The sequence below is a fragment of the Rhea americana genome, unplaced genomic scaffold (genome assembly GCF_003343005.1).
Source record: "Rhea americana isolate MKP2758 unplaced genomic scaffold, rheAme1 scaffold_370, whole genome shotgun sequence".
NCBI lineage: Eukaryota > Metazoa > Chordata > Aves > Rheiformes > Rheidae > Rhea > Rhea americana.
In genome coordinates, this window is record NW_028186502.1 from 151,027 (window position 1) to 171,768 (window position 20,742).

At 39.0% G+C, this 20,742-nt stretch overlaps 1 protein-coding gene across 5 annotated transcripts in view; it reads right to left on the minus strand.

The window, feature by feature from the left end:
• Window positions 1–20,742, minus strand: part of ARHGAP17 (Rho GTPase activating protein 17) — a 50,566-nt gene that overhangs the window by 13,528 nt on the left and 16,296 nt on the right. For all 5 annotated transcript variants that reach the window (XM_085312926.1, XM_085312921.1, XM_085312922.1 and 2 more), the window contains exons 2-12: window positions 12,520–12,559; window positions 8,358–8,462; window positions 7,428–7,504; window positions 6,199–6,310; window positions 5,924–6,000; window positions 5,010–5,121; window positions 3,908–3,976; window positions 3,663–3,744; window positions 1,426–1,553; window positions 916–1,027; window positions 264–345 (exon numbers count right to left, since the gene is read on the minus strand). In XM_085312926.1, the coding sequence (XP_085169052.1) occupies window positions 264–345; window positions 916–1,027; window positions 1,426–1,553; window positions 3,663–3,744; window positions 3,908–3,976; window positions 5,010–5,121; window positions 5,924–6,000; window positions 6,199–6,310; window positions 7,428–7,504; window positions 8,358–8,462; window positions 12,520–12,559 (996 nt within the window). The remainder of the gene's footprint in view (window positions 1–263; window positions 346–915; window positions 1,028–1,425; window positions 1,554–3,662; window positions 3,745–3,907; window positions 3,977–5,009; window positions 5,122–5,923; window positions 6,001–6,198; window positions 6,311–7,427; window positions 7,505–8,357; window positions 8,463–12,519; window positions 12,560–20,742) is intronic.

A 20,742-nucleotide genomic window follows, 5' to 3' on the forward strand; every position in this document is an offset into this window, starting at 1 on the left:
CGCTTACCACATCAATACTATGTGAACAATAGCCTGAAGTAGCCCTTATGTTAAGTATAAAATAGCAAGGTGTTTCACCAACATGTTTTAATACAATTACTGTCAAGTTATAACACAATTTAAAATCATACAGTACACAAAATATTCACTAGTTAGATCAGTCAACTGTATGAGCTTGGACTTTTCTTTTAGATTCAYATATGACAAGGAAATTTGATATGAGTATGCAATATTTTCTGTACATCCATTTTTAGTATGCTTACTTTGCAGCTTGTGTCCATTCTTCATATAGACTGTACGTCATTAAAGGTTCTGGCAACTCTCGCAAATAGGATTTTAAAGCACCTGCAACATAGACCAGAAAAAGGCAAACATGTTAGCCAGCACTTTCAGACTTCATTTAAAACTTTGGCCTTAGATTTGCAATTTCACTTGTGCAACAGGACCCAAATCCCAGTGGAACAGTAGGAAGATCTGACATTTCTGCAGTATATCTGCTCCACACTTAACACAGGAAGTCATCTGGTAATTACTGCAATGTGAAACTCATGCTATAAAACCTTGAGTCATCCCTTTGCCACATTATTAAAGCTACATATGGCTTTAATCTCCCTTGACTGTGTTAACAATCCTGTCATGAGAAGAAATATGATACTGGAATTACTATGATCACCTGAATTTTAAACACTGCTCTGACCTACAGAGATAAATACATCATTGTGATTAGTGTGTACGCTCTATGCTGGATCTGTATTAAGTTATGCAGCAGAGTGAGCTTCAATTTAATTTCATTCACAGTTTACCTGCACAGAGAGCAACACCTTATACTGCAGCAGGTCCAACAAGGTAAAYGAACAGAATAAAACTTCCATTATATCAGTTTTTACCAGGTTTGATTCAGAACATTTGAAATACCTGCAACAGCATGGGGATCTGAGTAAAATTCGTCAAGCTGGGAAGCTGAACAGTCCAACGCAGCTTTCAGTTTTTTTAATTTGGAGGCTCCAGCAGCGATTCTGAATAAACCCTGCATAATAAAGATCAGATGTATTAGACTGATACCAACATGTTATTATAAGCATGAAGTTATATCAATTCCTTTTCAGAGCAGTTTCAGTAATCATTATTATACATGGTTATGACCAAGTTAGCTCTTAATGTGTTACAGCTATCTGATAATTCTTTAGTGCCCTCTCACCTCAGCCCTTTCTTGATTTTTCATTCTAATTATATTACATCTCAAAGATATTTCGAATATTGTCCAAGGCTTTTCTAAGAGATTTATGATTTACACTAACAAAAAAACCCAAAATACCCTTAAGCATTTTGTGAAAGCGTACAGAAGTAAATACAGATACCAGTCTGCTAATTTCACTGAGCTCCTTTTTCTCCTTCATTCACAGGGCACGGAATGGTATGGCCTACCTCCTCTCTCATTCCTGTTTCCAAAAGCATCATTACACAGGCTTCAATAGGGACTGCAATTTCACGACCACTGCGTTTGAGATGCTCTTCTAAAGGCGTTCCAAAAGCTGGTTTTTCAGTCCATTTGTCTAGTTGGAGAATATCAAAACAGTGAGCAATATATCTAACAGAATAACTTGAATTATGTTCCACATAAGAAAAGAAAGCCTCTAGCGCAGCAAAGGAATGTTAAGAATGCAATAAAAATTTTAGAGCCCTGATTGGTAAAATCCCTCGTAAACAGAAAAATGAATCTGTAGGTATTCAAGTTTAAAAAAAAAAAAAAAACTCTGCATCTTTTTGAATAGCATATCATTTCTTTTAATACACATATATCCTTTGTATAACTGGAAGGTGCATAGCCCCCTAGAACTCAACAATAATGTAGTCACACAGCTATAAATTACACTAATTCTGATTTGTTAAGACTCCAGAAGACTTTAGGTTTGCAATAACCTTTGAGAAAGTTTTCCCCAGATTGCATGACTTGGGCTGTTCTTGAAGTTTTAACTGTGTTCTGCATAGATATATACTGAACTGTTAAGTTAACAAAGTCTACCACTGATTTGAAGRATCACATATCTTACATTAGAATTGTTAACAGCCCATCACTGTAACAGTTTCACAAATTTTCCAATTCACTTAATTTCTCCTGATTGTTGCTTAGCTTTGAAAGTCAAAGTTGGTATAAGTGTTTCTCCAAATAGTACGTACATGTCCTGTTTCCTATGGGTTATCTCCCCCCCCCCACATATTTTTCTACTTTAATTGAAAAATGCAGATAAATAAAAAGGATATAAAATTGTTAGTTCAGATCCTTCATTTCTTCTGTGGGGAAAAAAGGTTCTGACAGTAAAGATTTCTTTTTTTAAGACTTCTCTGAAGATGTGATGTTTTTGCAAAAGGTTTAGTTTATTCTATGTTTACAGAAACACATCAACTATAATCCCTCATATAGCTCAAATACATTCAATAACACATCACAAGGAGCACAAGTCACTTTTCTAACATTTGCTATAACTTGCAAAACTGGGGAAGAGAGCATAATAATTTGTTCAAAGTCAGTAATTTATATTGCACCTAGAAACATGACTGAAGTTATGTCCTGCTCTTGGACTCTGGACCACACTGCCTCCTAGCATGCCTTTTAGGAATGATAATCTTCTCTAAAGCACTCATATGAGAAGTTTTGTGCAAAGTAGCTAAGAAATAAAGAAAACCTAAAGCAGTCAGCTCTATATCCTGTAAACAGATAACCTACCAGATAGTCATAAAGCCTCTCTGACACTGGATAAGCATTATTTGTTTGCATTAGCTTGCCTACCATCAGATTATATATAGAATACAGACATTCAATACTATCTTTCATCAGTATTCTCATATTTCTTGGTATCTCCAGTTTAGTGGTTCAGTTTTTACAACTCGCATGTGGTCCACAACTCAAGATACTTTAGAGTCTTGTTCAGCTCAGAACACACTTTTCRCAGACTTTGTTCAAACTCATTCAAAGTGAGCAGATTAAGAGACAGCACAATCAGTCTTTAGGTAGCATACTCAACAGCACACAGTGCATCTTCAAACCAAGTAGCTGATACACCTAAACGTGTATTAACAATGAAGAGCTTAGCAGCACAGAGAAGAGATGAAACCGTCTTGTTCACTTCTTTGCTTAACTGATATCTAGCACAGCAATCTGAACACTCAATTAGCCAGCTGCAGTGCAATGTGCACATGGGGAAAAGAGATGGTATAGAGGCAGGACAGAAGTCAGCGCCATAGATTCTGGGGAGTTTTTCTGATAACCCCCTAGTAATCATTTAAGAAACATGGATCTTACAATTCCTAATTCACAATGAAATTTTCATTRGCCAGAAGAGCCAGGAATGAATTAGCAAAAGGTCTCATGATATCAAGGAAATAAAGAACACATAAGTGCAGCAGAAACAAAAATCCTTCCTTTACCCTCTTGGGTATCGGACAGATCCTTAATATTTTATTAGTGTGTTAAAATATGACCAGAGAACTCCAGAAAATGCAGCAAAGATGGAATTACGCTCGTGAATGTAAAATTGTTAAGTAGATCAAAATGACCTTAATAAATAAGTTTGCATGCAAAAGAACTGAGATAAAGGAGGAGAATATTGTGCATAGGTGGCACAGGCAAGAAGAAGCATCAGCCAGAGCACAGTTTACTTTACCTTGATGGGCTTGAATTTCAGGGAGGACCTTTTCTAAGACTGCTAATGCTTTTCTATGGTAATCTGCTTGTGCTTCTAATAACTGAGAACAGAAGCCACATTTTAATAAACAAAAACAGAATTAGCTTCTGATGAGCATATAATACAATACTAGAAGGTTTAGTACACAAAATACAATCTTTGAGAATCGAGTGTCTATGCATATAAGTGCTGTAATCAAAGTGATATAGAAAAAGAATACTCACCGTAACAAAGAATTTAGCATATTCCCCTTCTTTGGACACAAAGTTATACATGTCTGCTGCTAGTTGATCCTTTGAAGAAAGAAAAGGAAAAAAAGAGGGGAATGCAAAAGAGTAAATCAAATTTATAAAACTTACATGCAGAGAGAGGACCAAGTATGTTTGCTTTGCTTGCAGTAAGTTTGAACTTTTGACTCGGGCAGTATGGAAAGCCAGTAATTTACCCACTCTATACACACTCAGTGGTAGACTCTAAATAGGCTTATGGGATGAACTAGTGGCAGCTGCAGTTTTTCATTCATGGTATGGCTGAAAGCAGAAAACACTGTCTAAGAGCACTTTATCTATTTAGGTGTCTATAACACAGAATCTGTTTTCTACTACTTGCAGGGAAGTTATGTGCAAGTTACAGTCAAGGTACATCATCTAGGCATAGAGTGCAGTTCATTTTTGAATAGTCAGCATCCTTTCAAATAGTGTCGTTCATTTTCTTTCAGGCATTTTGAATTAATTTTGCTTAGCTTTGTTTTCTTTCTTTTCAAAGAAGTTGCCCAATAAAATTAACAATTGGACTGTATGGCAATGTATTATTTATAGCCAATCTTTGTATGCAAAGACAAATACTACTAAAAGGTTTTGGGGGCTTAGCACAAGTGCAGCAAAATGTAGTATTTGACAATCCAGAAATGAAGTTGCAAATAAACTGCTTCAAGCTATAATACTCAGAATGTTCCTTGCACATCAGCAGCTTGAAATTCATCCAGGTAGCTCTCACTTTACAGCTACTCAGTGGTCTGAAGTACATGGACACCCTGACTATTCGAGTCAAGGTTAAGACACAGTTCTCTCAATTGTTTCAGTCTAAAACAGTAAATAATTTAACATGCCTATCTTCAAAAGCAGAGTTTCGCATTAAGTTGAAGTAATTTGGACAAAGTTCAGCTAGGACTAATAATACTTTTAAGACATACACTTTGTCAACAGTCACTTCGTTTGCAAATACAGTAATCAGCCAGTTCCACAAGCAAAGTTTACAGAAGCAGCCATATTATGATTGCTACAGTTGCTAGTGAGAGGTATATAAAGGACAGGACTCATTTCTTACCTTGCATTGTTCTACTTTATTTCCAGCTTCATCCATCTCTTCCTTCAGAGATTCTATTTTTGAAGGATGCACTTGAAAATTTGTTCCTGAAGTCTTGTGGGCTTGGTTATACCTGTGGAAGAAAGGCTTCAGTCATTCAGTGAAGCCTATTATTACAGAAGAAACTGCATTTATGAGTCCCTTCTAAATTGGTTTCTTTTGATAAGAAATAAATCCAATAGTTTCAGAGGTTTTTCCCAACTGAACTTCACACAGCGTTTAAATTGCCATTTATGATATAGTTGGCATAATTCACAAATAACCAAACAACTATAAAAATCCACAAGAAATCCTGCACCTCTGCAATCTACAACATAGGTGTTAAGATATTTTAGGACTACCAGCCCCAGCAAGTACTACATAATTTGCCATGACAGTTTAACTCCAGTTTTGTATACACAGTATGTCAAAGCAAAAATAATTTCAATCTTAATTTATTTAAAAGTTTAATGGCATCCTGATTCCATAAACCTAAAGGAAGTATAAAGTAGCCTGTGCTAAGCAGTTGCAAAGAAGTTGCATAGCCTTGGTAAACAAAGCCCAGAGGGCTGCTTCCAGTGCTGTGCAGCATAATGCTTTTCCAGATGCCAACTTTTACTGAAGCTGACAATGCAGGTGAACTAAGAGATGAATCTTCAGCATTTTTCCAAATATATATAGGCAAGAAAGAACTAAGATCTTGATTCCACTTGGATCCAGAAGTTGAGTCCTTTTCTGAATAACTCAGTAAGCTTATCTTTTTTTTTTTTGCAAGTATTAATAGATGTACAGCAGCATTTCAGAAGCAAGCACCAGTATCAGATCAGACACCATGAGATGCCAACAAGACGTTAACAAGATTAGAGAACAACCTAGCCATTAAAATTACTTCTCACCTTGCTCTTGCCGAATCCCAGTCCAACACCAACTTTGCAAGCTGTTTCCTCTGCTTCTGAATGTTAGGGATCTCTGACTAAAACCAAAAATCAAGGCTTATATTTATTTTTAAACTGTGTACTGTGATTTCTAAATTTTGTAGATTTCAGACTCACTTTTCAGCATTAATGCATGACTACTTAAAACTGTTTTATTATTAACATTGAGATAATCCTTTTTGCTCGGTTTATACATAAATCCAAACTTATTTGTTCAGTCAGGGGAAGTGACTTACCTCTGTTAGTTGATTCAGTGGATCTAAAATTTCTTTTTCAATTTGTACTTCATGCTGAGAGAGTTCCATTGCCAGTTTATTCTCTGCTTCACCACACGTATCTAGCATTTTCCTTTAAGAATTATAGAAAGTTGTTGCAACATGAGATACTATCAACTAAGGACAAAAGATTCAAAAATAATTATGCCTTGTGTCCTCTGCTACCCTTTTGGAACTTTGCATTGTATAAAGCAAGACATTATTTGATGGCATAAAACCAAGATGCCTTTATCCTGTCATTGGAAATTTAGGACAGCTGAGCAGTGTTATTAAACCTTTGTCTTAAAATGATCCTATGATAATCATTTAAATATTTTTGGTGGCTTTAAATCTTCTTATACTGGCCCTAAGAATGGGGAAGTTAGAATTTATTTCAAAGCCCATTCTTCCATCTTACTAGATGCAGGAAAATTTATCAACATAGCATTTAATTTTCTTTTAAGTCTCTTTAATTTGAAAAAGTCTCTTAACATCAGGAAGCTAAGCAACCACATATGCAGTGTCAGGTTCCAAATTTCTTTTCTAATCTCTGTTTTAAGTTTGTTCTAAAGATAAACCTTATTTACTTCAGGATTTTTAATCCATATTTAAAACCACTGCAACAGCTCACAAACAYGGACACAAAGGTTTTAGGCCATTCTACACTGCCTCCATTACAATATCCATCAGCAACACACAAACGCATCTGCTGTACGGATTTAGCATACTGATGTCAATTCTTTCAAAATGCTTTCACGCAAGCTGCAAGCTGCATTTGCCAGGACACAGAAACCAGCATTCTCTTAAGCCAGAAGCCATTCACGCAAACCTGCAGAATGCAGTATTCATACTGTATTTTAAATTTTAAATGAGGATAACAAGCATTTTGCTAATCTACAAGGACAGAAGACCTTTTTAAAGGCTTTTATGATCGATAATTTAGGTTCTCCATGAACAGTGGAGAGAGTCAGAATCTTCTTCAATGCGATTCAGAACAAGTTTAAAMCTTGTCTAGAATCACTCAAGAAGAAATAGTTGCTCACTTTTTCTCCCTGTGGATTAGGAAAGAGCCTAGAGATATTAGTTTCATTAGAAGGAAAACTGCCCTTTTGCAGCCAAAGTCTCTGTAGCTCTGCAGACAATAAACTGGCAGACTGCAACAACAACAAACAAACAAACAAAAAAACAAATAAAAAAAGCCAGACACTTACCCCAACAGAGTTTCATCACTTAGCTGGACAGATCCTTCTTGCATATTTTGAGCAAGAGCTGTTAGAGGAAGCTTTTTCTATCGAACAGAAGAAACAGTGCTTACTTTATTGAGTGCTACGCATCATCTCCAGCTTTCCAAATACATCCCCTCTAAAGTTTTCTTCTTCATATAGTTTACTATATATGTATCCAATTCATTATTTGACTTTAAGGAAATGCCAAGTCACCAGAAGTTTCAAGCCTATTTAAGTGCACCCCTTTGAATAGTAGCTCTCAAGACTTGTTCTCAGATACTTTTAAAAAGCACTTTCTCCTCATTCAGTCTTAGTTGGAATGACCAGCTTAAAATGTGAACTGCTTTTAGTCAAAGACAGCTAAACAGCTTTCACTTGAAATTTAAGTAGCTTGTCATTCACCTCCCTGCAGAGGTTAATTCTGTCCCCATATTTTCTGAAGGACTATTTTCCATTAAAAGGATAAAGCTTGAACATTAGTCATTTCTGGTTTTAACAATTCTTAACAGCCTTTCCTACGGTTTTCCTACAGAAAGTTAAGTAAAGTTGATCATATATATAGAAATAGGCGGCTTAATTTTAGCCATCAGCACACATAGGTAACTCTTAACGTAAGAAACCTGATCGAGTCCCAGAGTATCTTCTTTTCTTAGTTGGGTTTTATGAAAGCTGCAAGTGCTCAACACATTGCACAGATGAGCAAGTGTCTTGACAGTGCTGAGGAACTCCAAGCTCGAGTTATTAGATCTGGATGGTATATTATAGCTAGCATTTTACCAAATATTGACACATGAGATGACTCTACAGAGTTTTATTCTCTTGGATAATATGAGGCATTGCAGCTGAGCAGTATGCAAAGACAAGAGAGGATTCAGACTAGGCTCAGAAGACAAGCCAAAGAGCAGTGGTACTCACATGTCTCTTATCGGCATCTGTACCATGTTGGCCCTGAAAACACGCAATTAATCGCTTCTGTGAAATATGACAAACAGATCGCACTGTGTCAAGGCGTCTCTCAATCTAGTTTGTGGGAGGGGGAAGAAGAGTAAAAGAAAAATGAAACAAAAACAGAAGTTATTTCCTCGGCCTCAGCAGAAAATCTTCCTTCTATATCATATTTTGTCTTGGCTTGCATATTTTTCAAGTTCTACAGCTTCAAGGAGTTTAAATGCTTAGCAGAAGTCCTGGCAGCAAACACATTTGCAAAGAGACTAAGATTGCCTTTGTTCTCAGAGGCACGGTTGTTCAGCTGGAACTTGCAATGCTCACAAGACTAAAAAACAGAAAAGGGAGAAAATGCTCCCTCTGCTCTTTGTCATAGCAAGAGAGAATCAGTTTGATACTTGTCACCTGGAGTCTCTGATGAACGGAACATGCAGGTATCTAAGACACTAATCCAGAGAGAAAATTCTGAAAAAACTCTAATGTTCTTTCACTGTAATATTGTAAAGTAGAAGGCTAAGATACACGTGACTGGTTCCTTATGTTGCCCCAAATATACGTATTTCAAGTCTGCTATAAGGTTTTCTTCTCTGCCTGTTAAATGCAAGGAGGATGTTCCTACAGGTTCCAGTATCTTCAGGGAGAAACTCACAGGATTCAGAACGGATGAGGAAGGAAAAAGAAATAACAGATATCAATGCACAAACAGGAGCTGAGTTTACCATAGCATATYTGAAACAAGATTCACTATAGGCAATGTGAATGTGACACATATACATTATTAAACTGCTCTTTTAAAGGATTCTGGGTAAGGAACTGACTATTTTATATCAAGAAACACACCAAAACCAAACAACTGAAATCTCTAATGCACAAGCAATGCAATAGAACTGCTTATGGCACTGAGCTCACTATGCACAGCACCAAAGGAATGCAGTTTATCTGCATTTTGATGACTCATCATGATTAAAAGGAGGCCCTTTGGAATGGCTTATATTTAAAAAGCAAAAAACATCCCAAAATCCCCATGTAGTTTTCACCTGTAGGAATAATCTGAATAAACTCAAGTTTTCAGTACAGCTCTAAAATCGCTTCTGTTACATTTTCAGGAGGGTAATAACTCTCCCCAGGTTTCATATCTATGTGTAAATACAGACCAGCTGACATATAGAAGTAATTTTATTGCTAGCTAAATTATTATGCATTGTGTTAGTTCCCCTAAGCCCACAGTAACTGGTTTTAAAACAGGAAGTATACAATCAGTTGGCTCTTCCACAATCAGCCGAYTGCTATGTTCTAATGAACACAGAAATGCTGCAAATTCTCTTAGAATGTTATACATCCAGATAAGAATAATTTATTTTYTTCCCCTCTCAAAAGGTTTATTTGGTATTTTTAGACACTACTTGCCGTGATAGAATATGGATATCCCTTTCAATATCCACCTAAAGTGGCTGCAGTTGGAGAGATAAAAAAAGCAGCTAGTAAAAAAGCASAGATGCAGACAGAGAAGTCGTGAGCAAAAAGGTTGCCAACTAAGCAGAAGCAGACAAGGAACTTGGTGAGGAACAGTGCAGAATCACTTCTGTTTCACTTTGAAAACCCTGTCCTGGAACACACAAGCAAATGCAGTAGAGGGCTCCCTTATTTCCTGAAATTTCAGAAAGGGGAAGCAGCTGTTCTGATAAGTTCTAGATTGGAGAAGCTCCAAAAGTCAGGCTTGTTGTCTCACTGTCTCCTGGACAAAAAAGGTACTGCCCTGAAGTCTGAAGAGAAGGCAAAAAAGAATCAGTGTGCAAGAGGGCTGGCACTACAGGACAAAATACAAAATTTTGGTGGCGATAAGATTCAAAGTCAGCTGCTCAAAAACCTTGGTAAAAGTATTATGATAGATTAAGGTGCAAAGAACTGCACAGGTTTTTGGTTACTGAGCACACAATAACAAATCTCAAAATCAAATCCACTTTAAGAAGTCTGCATGTAGACACAGGAACAAGAAGGCACTGTTTTACCTCTAGTGTTSCAGCTGAGTTTCTGTTGTGCTGAGATTAAAGATTACCAACACATTCTAAACTATCTTCTATTTATGAAAACATTTATCTTTGCAAGGTCATATAGTTTAGACTTAAAATAATGAGCACAGTTTATCCACAGCTGAAACATGGCAACATCCAGTTAACTGACTCATCTCACAGACCTCAGTATACCAGTGCAGCGTTGTCAGACGTGCACAACGGCTTCTGTGCCTTAGGAAGRCCCTGGAGTGCTTATATTCCTGACAGCCTCTTTTTCTAAAGGGGCTGAAGGCCAAATACAAGGGGCATGAGTTTGACAGGAGAAACACTACTCCAGAACTTCATGATACCACTCTTCCCCACAATCAGCTCTTTAGCCCAAAGACATGGAAAAAACCATGAAGGACAATAATCTCCATTAAGCTACCTTTAAACTGAAAATATGACAGAGGCCAAATTATCTGAACCAATAGGATGTCTTCAGGGGGCAAAACCTTCTACAACTTGTTTATTATATACTACAAGTTCATCCTAGAAAGTGGGTTTAYTGCAGATATCTATCCAGTACTGCTGAAGTAGATTCCTCCTCTTTAAACAGGAATACATTTAACAGAGATGCATGAAATGGAATAATACACTTCACAAAACAGAAAAAGCTACTGCTATCCCATGCCAAAGCTCAGGCTAAACATAGAAAGGAACACTGTTGAAAACATGTTTATAAAATGAACAGTACCAAGCTTTTAAAGCAATTTAATTAGATAAGAACCTCCCTCCCCTCCACAAGCCCCCAAGAACAAACAAACAAGTGAGCAAATTCTTCCACTTGGGTGTAGCCAGGCTGCTCTCTGCCTGGGAAAGCCTTCCTTGCAAAATTTTCTTGGCAACAAGCAGCAGAGCTTTTGGCTTTCAATTCTTGTTACTACTCTGCAGCTAAGCCAGAAAACATACAGGCCCTTAAAAGCTATCAAGGTGTTTTAACATCCTTTATGYCATTTAACTGAAAGCTTCTCTTTAGAAATTAGCAGTCACGTTACCAAACTGTTAGGATATTTGTGTGTCAAATAAAGCAGCCCCCTGGAGAGAAGCCTAAACTGTTCCTATTCTTCTCATACAACCATTACGCCAGATCATTTCATGTATAATCACTAAAATCGAGTTTTAAGCCTGGTACATTCTCTCCTTCTACTTCAATCTGATCAGCTGGAGAAATCTGTCATAAAAGTAGCTGCCTCCATCTTTTTTTTTTCATATTTGGTCTCCATATTTCACAGCCAGGTCTCAAACTTAAGCATACTAAAATGCTTTGCAACCTGTTTGAAATAACTATTAAATGTGAAGTTCCATGGACAAGCAGGTGTATCTGACTCACCTTGCCAACTTACATTCTGCCAGCAAAATAACCAGAAGAAGAAACCAGTATTGAAGGTAATTTTGTAATCAGAATTTTTTCATGTGATCAGTCAACCTAGTTAATCTAATAGTTGTAACTAATACTCCACTGTAAATGTAATAATTGATTAGACTATTTTAAAATTATATAAATATATAATAAAATATAATATAAAATATATAATAAATTCGAGAATAATTATAAACTAAACAAGAATCATTATGTGTATCCCAAATAATTACAGACTTTTWGAAGAAGTTATGACAGTATCTATCTGCAAGCAATTGGCATGTTCTCTGCTGCTTTTCTTAAGCTGAAGTAAGCTGAGCTCTTCATAAAGTAGAGCAGAATCATGAAAACCGACTGTGAAACCGACTACACCTAATCAGAACTTTTTCCCAGCTCACAGTCTGCCAGAAAGACTGGCAAGTTGTTGATGCTAAAGGTTCAAGTTTAATGAGCTAGATCAGTTAATTAAAAGCAAAAAGCTTTATCTCCTTCACTTTATCAAGCCGTATCATAGGATTTTAGAAATARAAGTACTTTAACTTCTCACTCAAACTATATCATGTTTTTTTGCATGCAGAGAAGTCAGAGCCAAAGATATCTTTGTTTTCATCCTTCTTGAAGGCAATTGTTTTCCCCGAAATAGGTTCTCCATAAAACTCAGAACGCCCAAACATTTTAAAGAACATTTAAACAATGCGTATTAAGTGAGTTACAATACCTGCAACAGATCTTCACTAAGTACCTCAGTTTTCTCAGCCCTAAAGAAGGACAAAAAAAAAGAAGTCAAACTAATGAACATGTTCAAGGTCAAAGACTGCAACAACGGTCATAGTGGGATTATAATAAATTGAACTTTTTTATTAAAAGTATTACAGCAATCAACACCACGTTCACAGCTGGGTGCACAGCACTGCTCCCAGGCCTCTGGCTCGTGCGGCGCACGGAGCAGTAGGGAGAGCCGCACAGAGCGRGAGCTCCCCAACGCGCATCCACCGGGCCGAGCCCCTCACCGAGCTCGAAAGGTGTTTCGGACTGCACGYGGCTTGATAAAAAGCAAACGGGAATCCTGAATAACATGGCTTAAATAAAAACACRTATTAAAGTAACCTGAATCCAACTCCATGCTGTTAATCAAGTAACGTTATCAAYGCACCTGAATGCAAAGGAGATACGCGAGAAGTAGGACAGCCAAATTTACCTTTTTATATTTCACCACGGCGGAGCTGAGTCAGCAAGTCACTGGAAAAGGCAGCCTTACCCCTTCCCATAACCCGCCATGCACACAGCCTTCACCAGGAGACTCCTGTTACCCGATACTGCTGACTTTCCTAGATCTTTTCTATTGATTTAGCATTATTGTTAATGYAGATTATCAGAAGTTAATAATACTCCAGGTAGAGGTCTACTCTGAATAGAAAAAAATTTTTTGAATGCTTAAACATACTCCTAGCCAAAATACTGACAATTGTTACATACTTACTCAAGCTTTTAAGCTATTCCRTATCTTTCTCCAATCCCAGTTTATACGTACACTTTGCATTAATGTTGAATCAGATTTGTTTAGTATTGATTCTCATTTCCTGTAATACTGCTTTCTCCTGCCTTTGCAGATATACAGCTAGAGRAAGATAACCATTTCATCCCTGACTTTTTATAAAAACTTGGCTGCTCACTTTTACTACATGTCTATTGCGATATATGGCTTTGAAGTATATCAGTATTCAATTTTCCTGTTCTGAAAAAGCTCTCTGTCACAGCTTCTTACATAGCTTCTTGTCATAGCCAATACATTGACTTCCCTCTCATCCTCAAGGCTGTTTAATAAGCTACTGRAAGGCCAGTCACATGCAACAAGTTCTTTTTTTTTTGATGTGCTTCATCAGTTGAATACACAGAATGCCTCCAAAGATTCATTCACTTTTTTTTCTTTTTCCTTTAAAGTGATCTCACTTTCATGGCACATCACTTGTTTGGACTATGAGTGATCCATAAAGTGTTTAATTATTAAATACTGAAATACAGTAATGCTCAAGACCCCAACAAGAATAAGACAAAAGCCACTTAAATATTTTGACAGCAACATAAAGTGCAAGAATAACAATATTTATTTTAGGAAAACCTCATACAATATTAATAAAATTTTCTTCCACAAAAATAGAACAGAAGGACCATCCATGCCCGATCAAAACTGTGTCCTGTTAGAAAGCAAAGTTTTTGGACTTTTCAGTTCAGCACACATGCAAAAACYCACTGGAGACTACACAGAACTACAGTGCAAGAATACTCCAGCTATAGCAGCACATCTTAAAACAGATTAAGTGTGTTGCTTTTAAATACAATCCAACCTTAAATATCAGCTACATACATCAGCTAACTGATTTGATACAAGCATACAGAGATGCTAAATGCTTCAGTGGGAACAAAGTGCTGTGCCTGAGGTTTATTTTATACAACTATGCAAATTCTGGAACTGCTGAATTTTTCTGTCTTTTAACAGACTACCTAAGAGATGAACCATCTGTATTTCCCAAACTGAATTTGATACTGCACACAYCTTCCAAAAAAAAGAGCCGATGAAGTAGGCTGTATTTGTCACTGCTCACACGGTCTTTGGTTTCAAACACTGCTCTCTTCTTTCGCAGAAGAACGGACATTTTTCCTTACCAGCTTTCAGGAAGTTAACTTCTATCTACCGTTAAAAAATGTGCACGCCATCAACTCTGTAAGATGTTACCACATGGCACACAATTTTAGTTTTGCACCTAACCTAGACATATCTTAGACTGACTTGGTATTTAAGAAAAGCAGCTGGATAAGAAATGGCTCAATGCACGTAAAGAGGCATCAGCTGCAGCTCATCTCCAACTACGCAGAATCGTGTCCTGATGGAGACGGCACAGGATCCGGYGCGAGGATCGACTGAGGATCGGCGCACGAAGCACGCCGCCAAAAAGGAGGCGGCCGACGGGACCGCGTGTGCCTGCCGTGCGCTAGCTAACCAATACATTTCAAGGTACCTCCTGCAGAAACGCAAGCTTCTTACAACAGCAAATGCCACCATTTATGAGCGAGATRGCCTGTTAGAAATGTTCTTATTTTTTTACATTTAAGAATAATTAACATTTATTTCCAACAGTGTTAAGAACTTCTAGCTAAAATCACCCGTACGTTTAACAAAAGATTAGCACGGCGGTTTATTAGGGGTCCTGCAGCTGGCCCACGAGCAGGAAGTGGGCGACTGCTCTTACCCATCCCGTTGACAGGAGCCGGCCGGGGACCCACGCCAAGGCTGCTCTACAGAGACGCACCGCGGATTACGCAGTTTCGGAAGCGCAGCGAGAGAAGACCTCGCCCTTCCTGCAGGCCCACATTCCACCTTTGCTACGGAAGCCAAGGAAGAGCCACTAAATAACATCACTTCGCGCTGACCACAACCGTGAAGCAGAAAACGCAATTTGGTGATAGCAGCACAACCTTTATGTTGTTACCAAGCCGCCATGCAGGAAAACATGAGCGACCAAAGGTACCTGTAGCTCCCTCTGAACATCGTGTACTACCAGCTTCAGCTTAAATTTAACATCCAACAGCCGCCTCATGGGACAGGAATTCCTTCTGTCAGCTAGTAAGAAAATTAGCAAAATCTATATAACTGAATTTTGAAAGAGGAGGACAGCAGTCTCTAAAACACTGGATCACCCAGTCACCTACCATTGTGCACAAGAATAGAATTTATCTTAAACTGGAACATTAAAAACATGTTTAAAATAGATGCAAATATAAGCAACTTGCAACCCTCATCTTATATTGTTTCGATGGATAAATTTATTTTTGAAATACTCTAGTACTTTGTTCTCAACTACCAAGTGCCATCACCAAGTATCAGTGCAGCCACACCACGAGACCATGCCCTCAGCGCACAAGTCCTGGCTGTAGAAATGAAGTGTGTGGCTCTTCCCAGCTTTTAAACGAGCCTCCTGATCACCTCCGCTGTCTATTTTCTTTCAATTCATGAATCAGTCTTGAAAAACGCAAACTAGATACCTTTGGGACAAAACCAAAAGAAATGCCCAAGCGCCAACAGCCTCCAGGCTCATGGGACCAAGCCACGGCCAGTCCAAATAACGCATTGCACATGCATCAAGCCCCCCGCAACCGCTCTGCCCCAGAGACCTCGCTCCGCGGCGCGGCTCAGCGGCCTGGAAGCCGCAGCGGGCTCGCAGCTGCCGCCGGACGGCCGGGCCAGCGCTCACGGCAGCCCGGCGGCGCAGGCTTCCGAACGCACGGGCGGAGAGCACGAGTTCTCTAGCAGCGGAGTTTTAAATCTAAACTTCAGGGAGTTTTTTTTTGTGTGTGTGTGTGTGTGTGTGTGTGTGTGTACACACACACACATTCAAAATACATGAGCAATAGCAATATATGAATATATTCAAAATATATGCGTAACAGCATGTTTTTACTGTTGGGTCCTGCCACAGTACAGGAATCACCAATGTTACCTCGCACGAATTCAGGAATCTTTCAAGTAGAGATTTGTGGGCCTATACTATTATATACAAGTACTTCTCTAATCTTATCCCTTATTAGGTCTCTCCACTTATATCTTACCTAGTAGATAGCATGAAGCAATGAAGAAAGTGTCATTTGGAATTAAGAATCATTTAAGAATTGAAAGATTTAGTTGCAGACAATATTCCCAGATGCTTTATAAAATTACTATGGACAAAGGGAAACCTAGCAGCTTTAACAGCTAGCCTTCAGTTTGGAARGCCTAAGCTATAAACTTCTCCATAGCACGTTACGAACACAGTCAATCGCAGACTCGGATTACGATTCCCAAATGACAGCAGCTCCGTCTGCCCCACATTCCCAGTAGCTGAACTGAATGCAGTCAAAACAGTTAACTCTCAGTTGCAAAACTGCGTTCCTCCAAACCATTACTAATTGAAAAAGCATGCTCCGCTTCCCTCACCCCTCCGCGCGGGCGAGGGGGCCCGAACCGTTCCCGGTCCGGGACTGGAGCTGCGCGGTGCGCGTCGGGACCGCAGGCTCCCGGGCAGACGCAGCCCCGCTTAGCTCGAGAAGTCCCCAGCACACGCAGTAACGCAGGTAACCGCTACGTAAGACCGAGCAAGGACCACGGGATGATCCACYGCCAGGGGAACGCAGGGCCTCGCGCATGGGATTCTTCTCAAGCATTACTTGTTACCGCAGCAGAAATATCCAGGCTCTTCAGCTGTTCACATGGTTTAAATATAAAATAGCTGCAAGCCTGGCAGCAGTCCACTGAAAGCAGTAATGGAGCTGGTCCTCTGGGAAAGGAAGGACTGTGAGAACTGAAGGTGAAGTTCCATGCCRCAACACTTGGCAAGATATCTCTCAGTATCTGCTGTGGCAAAGCTGTCCCGCAAGTCAGCGAGCGTAAAGATTACGGGTCCTTCAGCTAAAGGGCAGCAACGCATTCTAAGTGACTGCTTCTAAAAACAACACCAAAAGCAATCGCTTTACAGTTGCAATCACCACCTTAACGAACAAGGACGGTAAAACAGTACAAATCTTAAATTCCATGAAAACACTACTTTTAAACTTTTCCACAACAAGCAAGTACAATGTTTTGCACCAACGCACACCTCCCAAGTGCGCGGCTTGAYGAGCCACTTGCAACGGCTGCATCCACGCAAGCAGCTCTTCGTTGCTTCACTGTCCTCTCCTGCACTGCTCGCAGCTCTGACAGCTGATCCGACTGAAAACAATCTGGCAAAAACAGTTCCTTTTCAGCCAAATCAGCTCCCCAGACTTGCTCTTCACACAAAAAGCTTTGCTGACACAGTTCTGGGCTGGGAACAGGTAGCAAAGTGCAGCTTTAAGTTCTCCAAACACAGCTCAGCTGATGAGCGTCAGATTCTTCACACAKTGCTCAAGGACAGCCAAAAACGTCAGCGAGGACAGCTTTCCACCTTCYGATTCTGCAACACGCACGTTAAAGAAACTCAGCTGACAAMYKRAWTYCYKRRRWTTTTTTTTCCCCTTCTCTTTCAAGGGGACAAAAGCTACATATGCATGTGTAAAACAGATCTGTTCCCTCMGAGCTGGGCAGCTAAAGAACCGGAGCTGCAGCCAACTCGTATCTGAGAGCTCACTGGCCTCAGAGCAACCTCCGAGTCCTGCCCAGCGTCTCTTGTTGTGGACCGTGGGGACGGTCTCCAAAGCAGGTCGCGAGCTCTGAAACCAGTGGAAATTTACCGCCGGTGAGAGACTAGCGAGGGAGAAGGGAGAGCGGTGTTGACATGGAGGGCCATAAAGACTTGGACAGTCACAAAAGAACAAGTGACTCAGTTCAAATGTCAAAGTGGAAACAGAAACCTTGACTCATGTGCTGCGGATGGCGCGCGAGGGAGGGGTAAGAGGTGATGCTGCGGGCCGGGCGGCTGCCCTCACCGCGGACAAGCCGGCGCTCTTAAATTCTGAAAAAATTACAGCAGACGCTATGAGTTACCCACCCAAAACATGAGACCAAAAAAAAAAAAAATCAAGCTAGCTTTCCCTGCTGTTTGATTTTCCTTAAACAAGCTATTTGTTTGTTACTATGAGTAACCAGATTAGCGCTTGCTGGCAAGTTAGCGTTTCACAGCACCTTCGCAGAAAGCTGAGCTACCAGCACATCCTGCCTGCTTTCCAGAGTACAATAGACGGGATTTGTTGCCAGGAAAAATGAAAGAATCAGCAGCTCTGTTCCAAAACAAAGAATCCAGAATTAGATGACAGYTTCCCTTCTAAAGGGTTTGCTTTTTTAACATTCACTAAGACTTCATAGAAAATATAACTTAGATACAAGACTACCAGATTAGTTTTTCCCCATTCAACAYGGTGCAAAATTCCAGGAACAGACTTCCTTTAAGTGGTATGAACCATACATGTTCTAATCCAATTTTATGGAGCCTAATCATCAAACGTGTCAGATCATTTTAAAATTAAAAAAATAGACCAGGAAAGAGAGCTGAAACAGCCAGACCCTAAGAGCCCAGGCAAACTCAATGACTCCTTTTCAAGAAGGATGCAGAAAAACAGCACCGATACTCAGGAACACTCACTCCTGAATCCCACTCACTAGGCAGTTAATAAAATGACTGCTATAATTCATATCCAAATGCAAAATATATCATTGTTTATGGCAGTGTCTTGTTTCATTTTTACTCATTTTTGATGATTGTTCTTTAAGAAATCAAAGTGATCCACAAACTCTCCTGTTTTCCAAAGACAAGATAAAGCCTGTTCTTCCTTCCTACCCTGTAGCCATTCAGATTTCCCTGAAAGCTAGTTACCTAGATYAAAACAATTAAAACTTTCCATTCCCCACATTTTCATAAGAACATACAGTTGTCCAGCTTCCATTAATACACTAGCAAACAGTGCATTTCCCTACTTTTAAAGTCAATTGGTTAGGACTTGTGAATTTGAAGTTAATCTGTAGACCCGCCACCAACCAATCTTATCCGCTGCTACTTCCCGATATGCAAACAGGAACACCTCGTTTTCCTATTCAGAGACAGACCTACGCGCTACAGACAGAACGAAGCAGTAAAATCTAAAAGGCATTGAAAACCAGACACACACTTCATAAAGCATTTGTTGCTGAACATATTTATTTTTTTGCATTTCCCTAGGCTTAACACAAGGTAAGATCTTCACCATAAGTGTGCTGAAGAATCTGTGGGACTAGAAAAATAAATTCTACAGTTGTGGCCTTTGTAGATACATATATTAAAGGTCACTTTTCAAAACCATTTTATTACAAAGGATTTACTTTGCTTTTTTTTTTTTTTGGGGGGGGGGGAGCAAAGTGTGCCAATATGCAACTTTCTGGATGTTAAGATATACTGTAGGAGTTTGGTTCCACTTACACCGCATTTTGAGGACAAGTCAGAGCAGAAACGCATTTGGCCAAGTATTTCTCACCACAGTAACCAAATTATGTTACACAAGTCCAGAATTAATCCAATTTCAGTCCCCACCATGAGAAAAACAGCACTCATACTAGAAGTAAGGCAAGAGGTAAGATTACCTCTAGTGCAGTTTGATATTTTCCAAAAGATACTAGCATGACCCAAAGTAAACATAAATACTCCACAATTATTTTTTTAAACATCACTTTTAAAATCACTTCTGAATGCTGACAGTCCCTATCTTTCACCTCTGCAGTTCAAGCTGGCCACTCACTGAGAAAGAGCTGTACATTGAGCCCTGCTTGAAATTAATTGCTACCAGTCTGTATGTTTTGGAATCAAATGTCTGTGATTCTGCATTGCAAGATTTTAAAACAATTTCTAAGCTGGCCATTAAAACACTTAAAGCAAGGGTGTCTATACACTTCTCCATATCAAAAGAAGGCTTAATGTACAAATGACACTTTAGTGGTGTTTGCTGTATCCAATTATACTGGTGTTCCCAGTATCCAATTATACACTCTGGAGTATAAGTCCATGCAACTGAGCTGCAATTCCAAACTGCTATTTTCACAGCACTGGCCGATCCTATCTCAGTTGATTTGTAAAACAAAAGAACAAATCAGTATTTGGGGGAAAAAAAAGTTTTTACACAAATACTTTCAACCCCCAAAACAACACTTCCTCATGAAGTTTATGYCCAAGACAGCAAACTATTTGCATGAATTAAATAAGCAATTTCTGTCCACATCCAAGTGTTTGCTTAAAGGGAACAATTAGCAAAGACATTAGAAATAATGGGGAAAAAAGGCAATTCAGATGCTTTGTCCAAACAAAACTTTCCTTCATAATTCATCAGAAAAAGATTTTCCAGTTATTTAGTGAATACAATTCCTTCTTTTGCTGAAGGATTTTATTAATTCAATAGTAGGGACACTTGCACAACACAGTTTTCTAACTTTTTATCCAATGTTCTCAGCTATCATCTTTGTCGTTCCCCC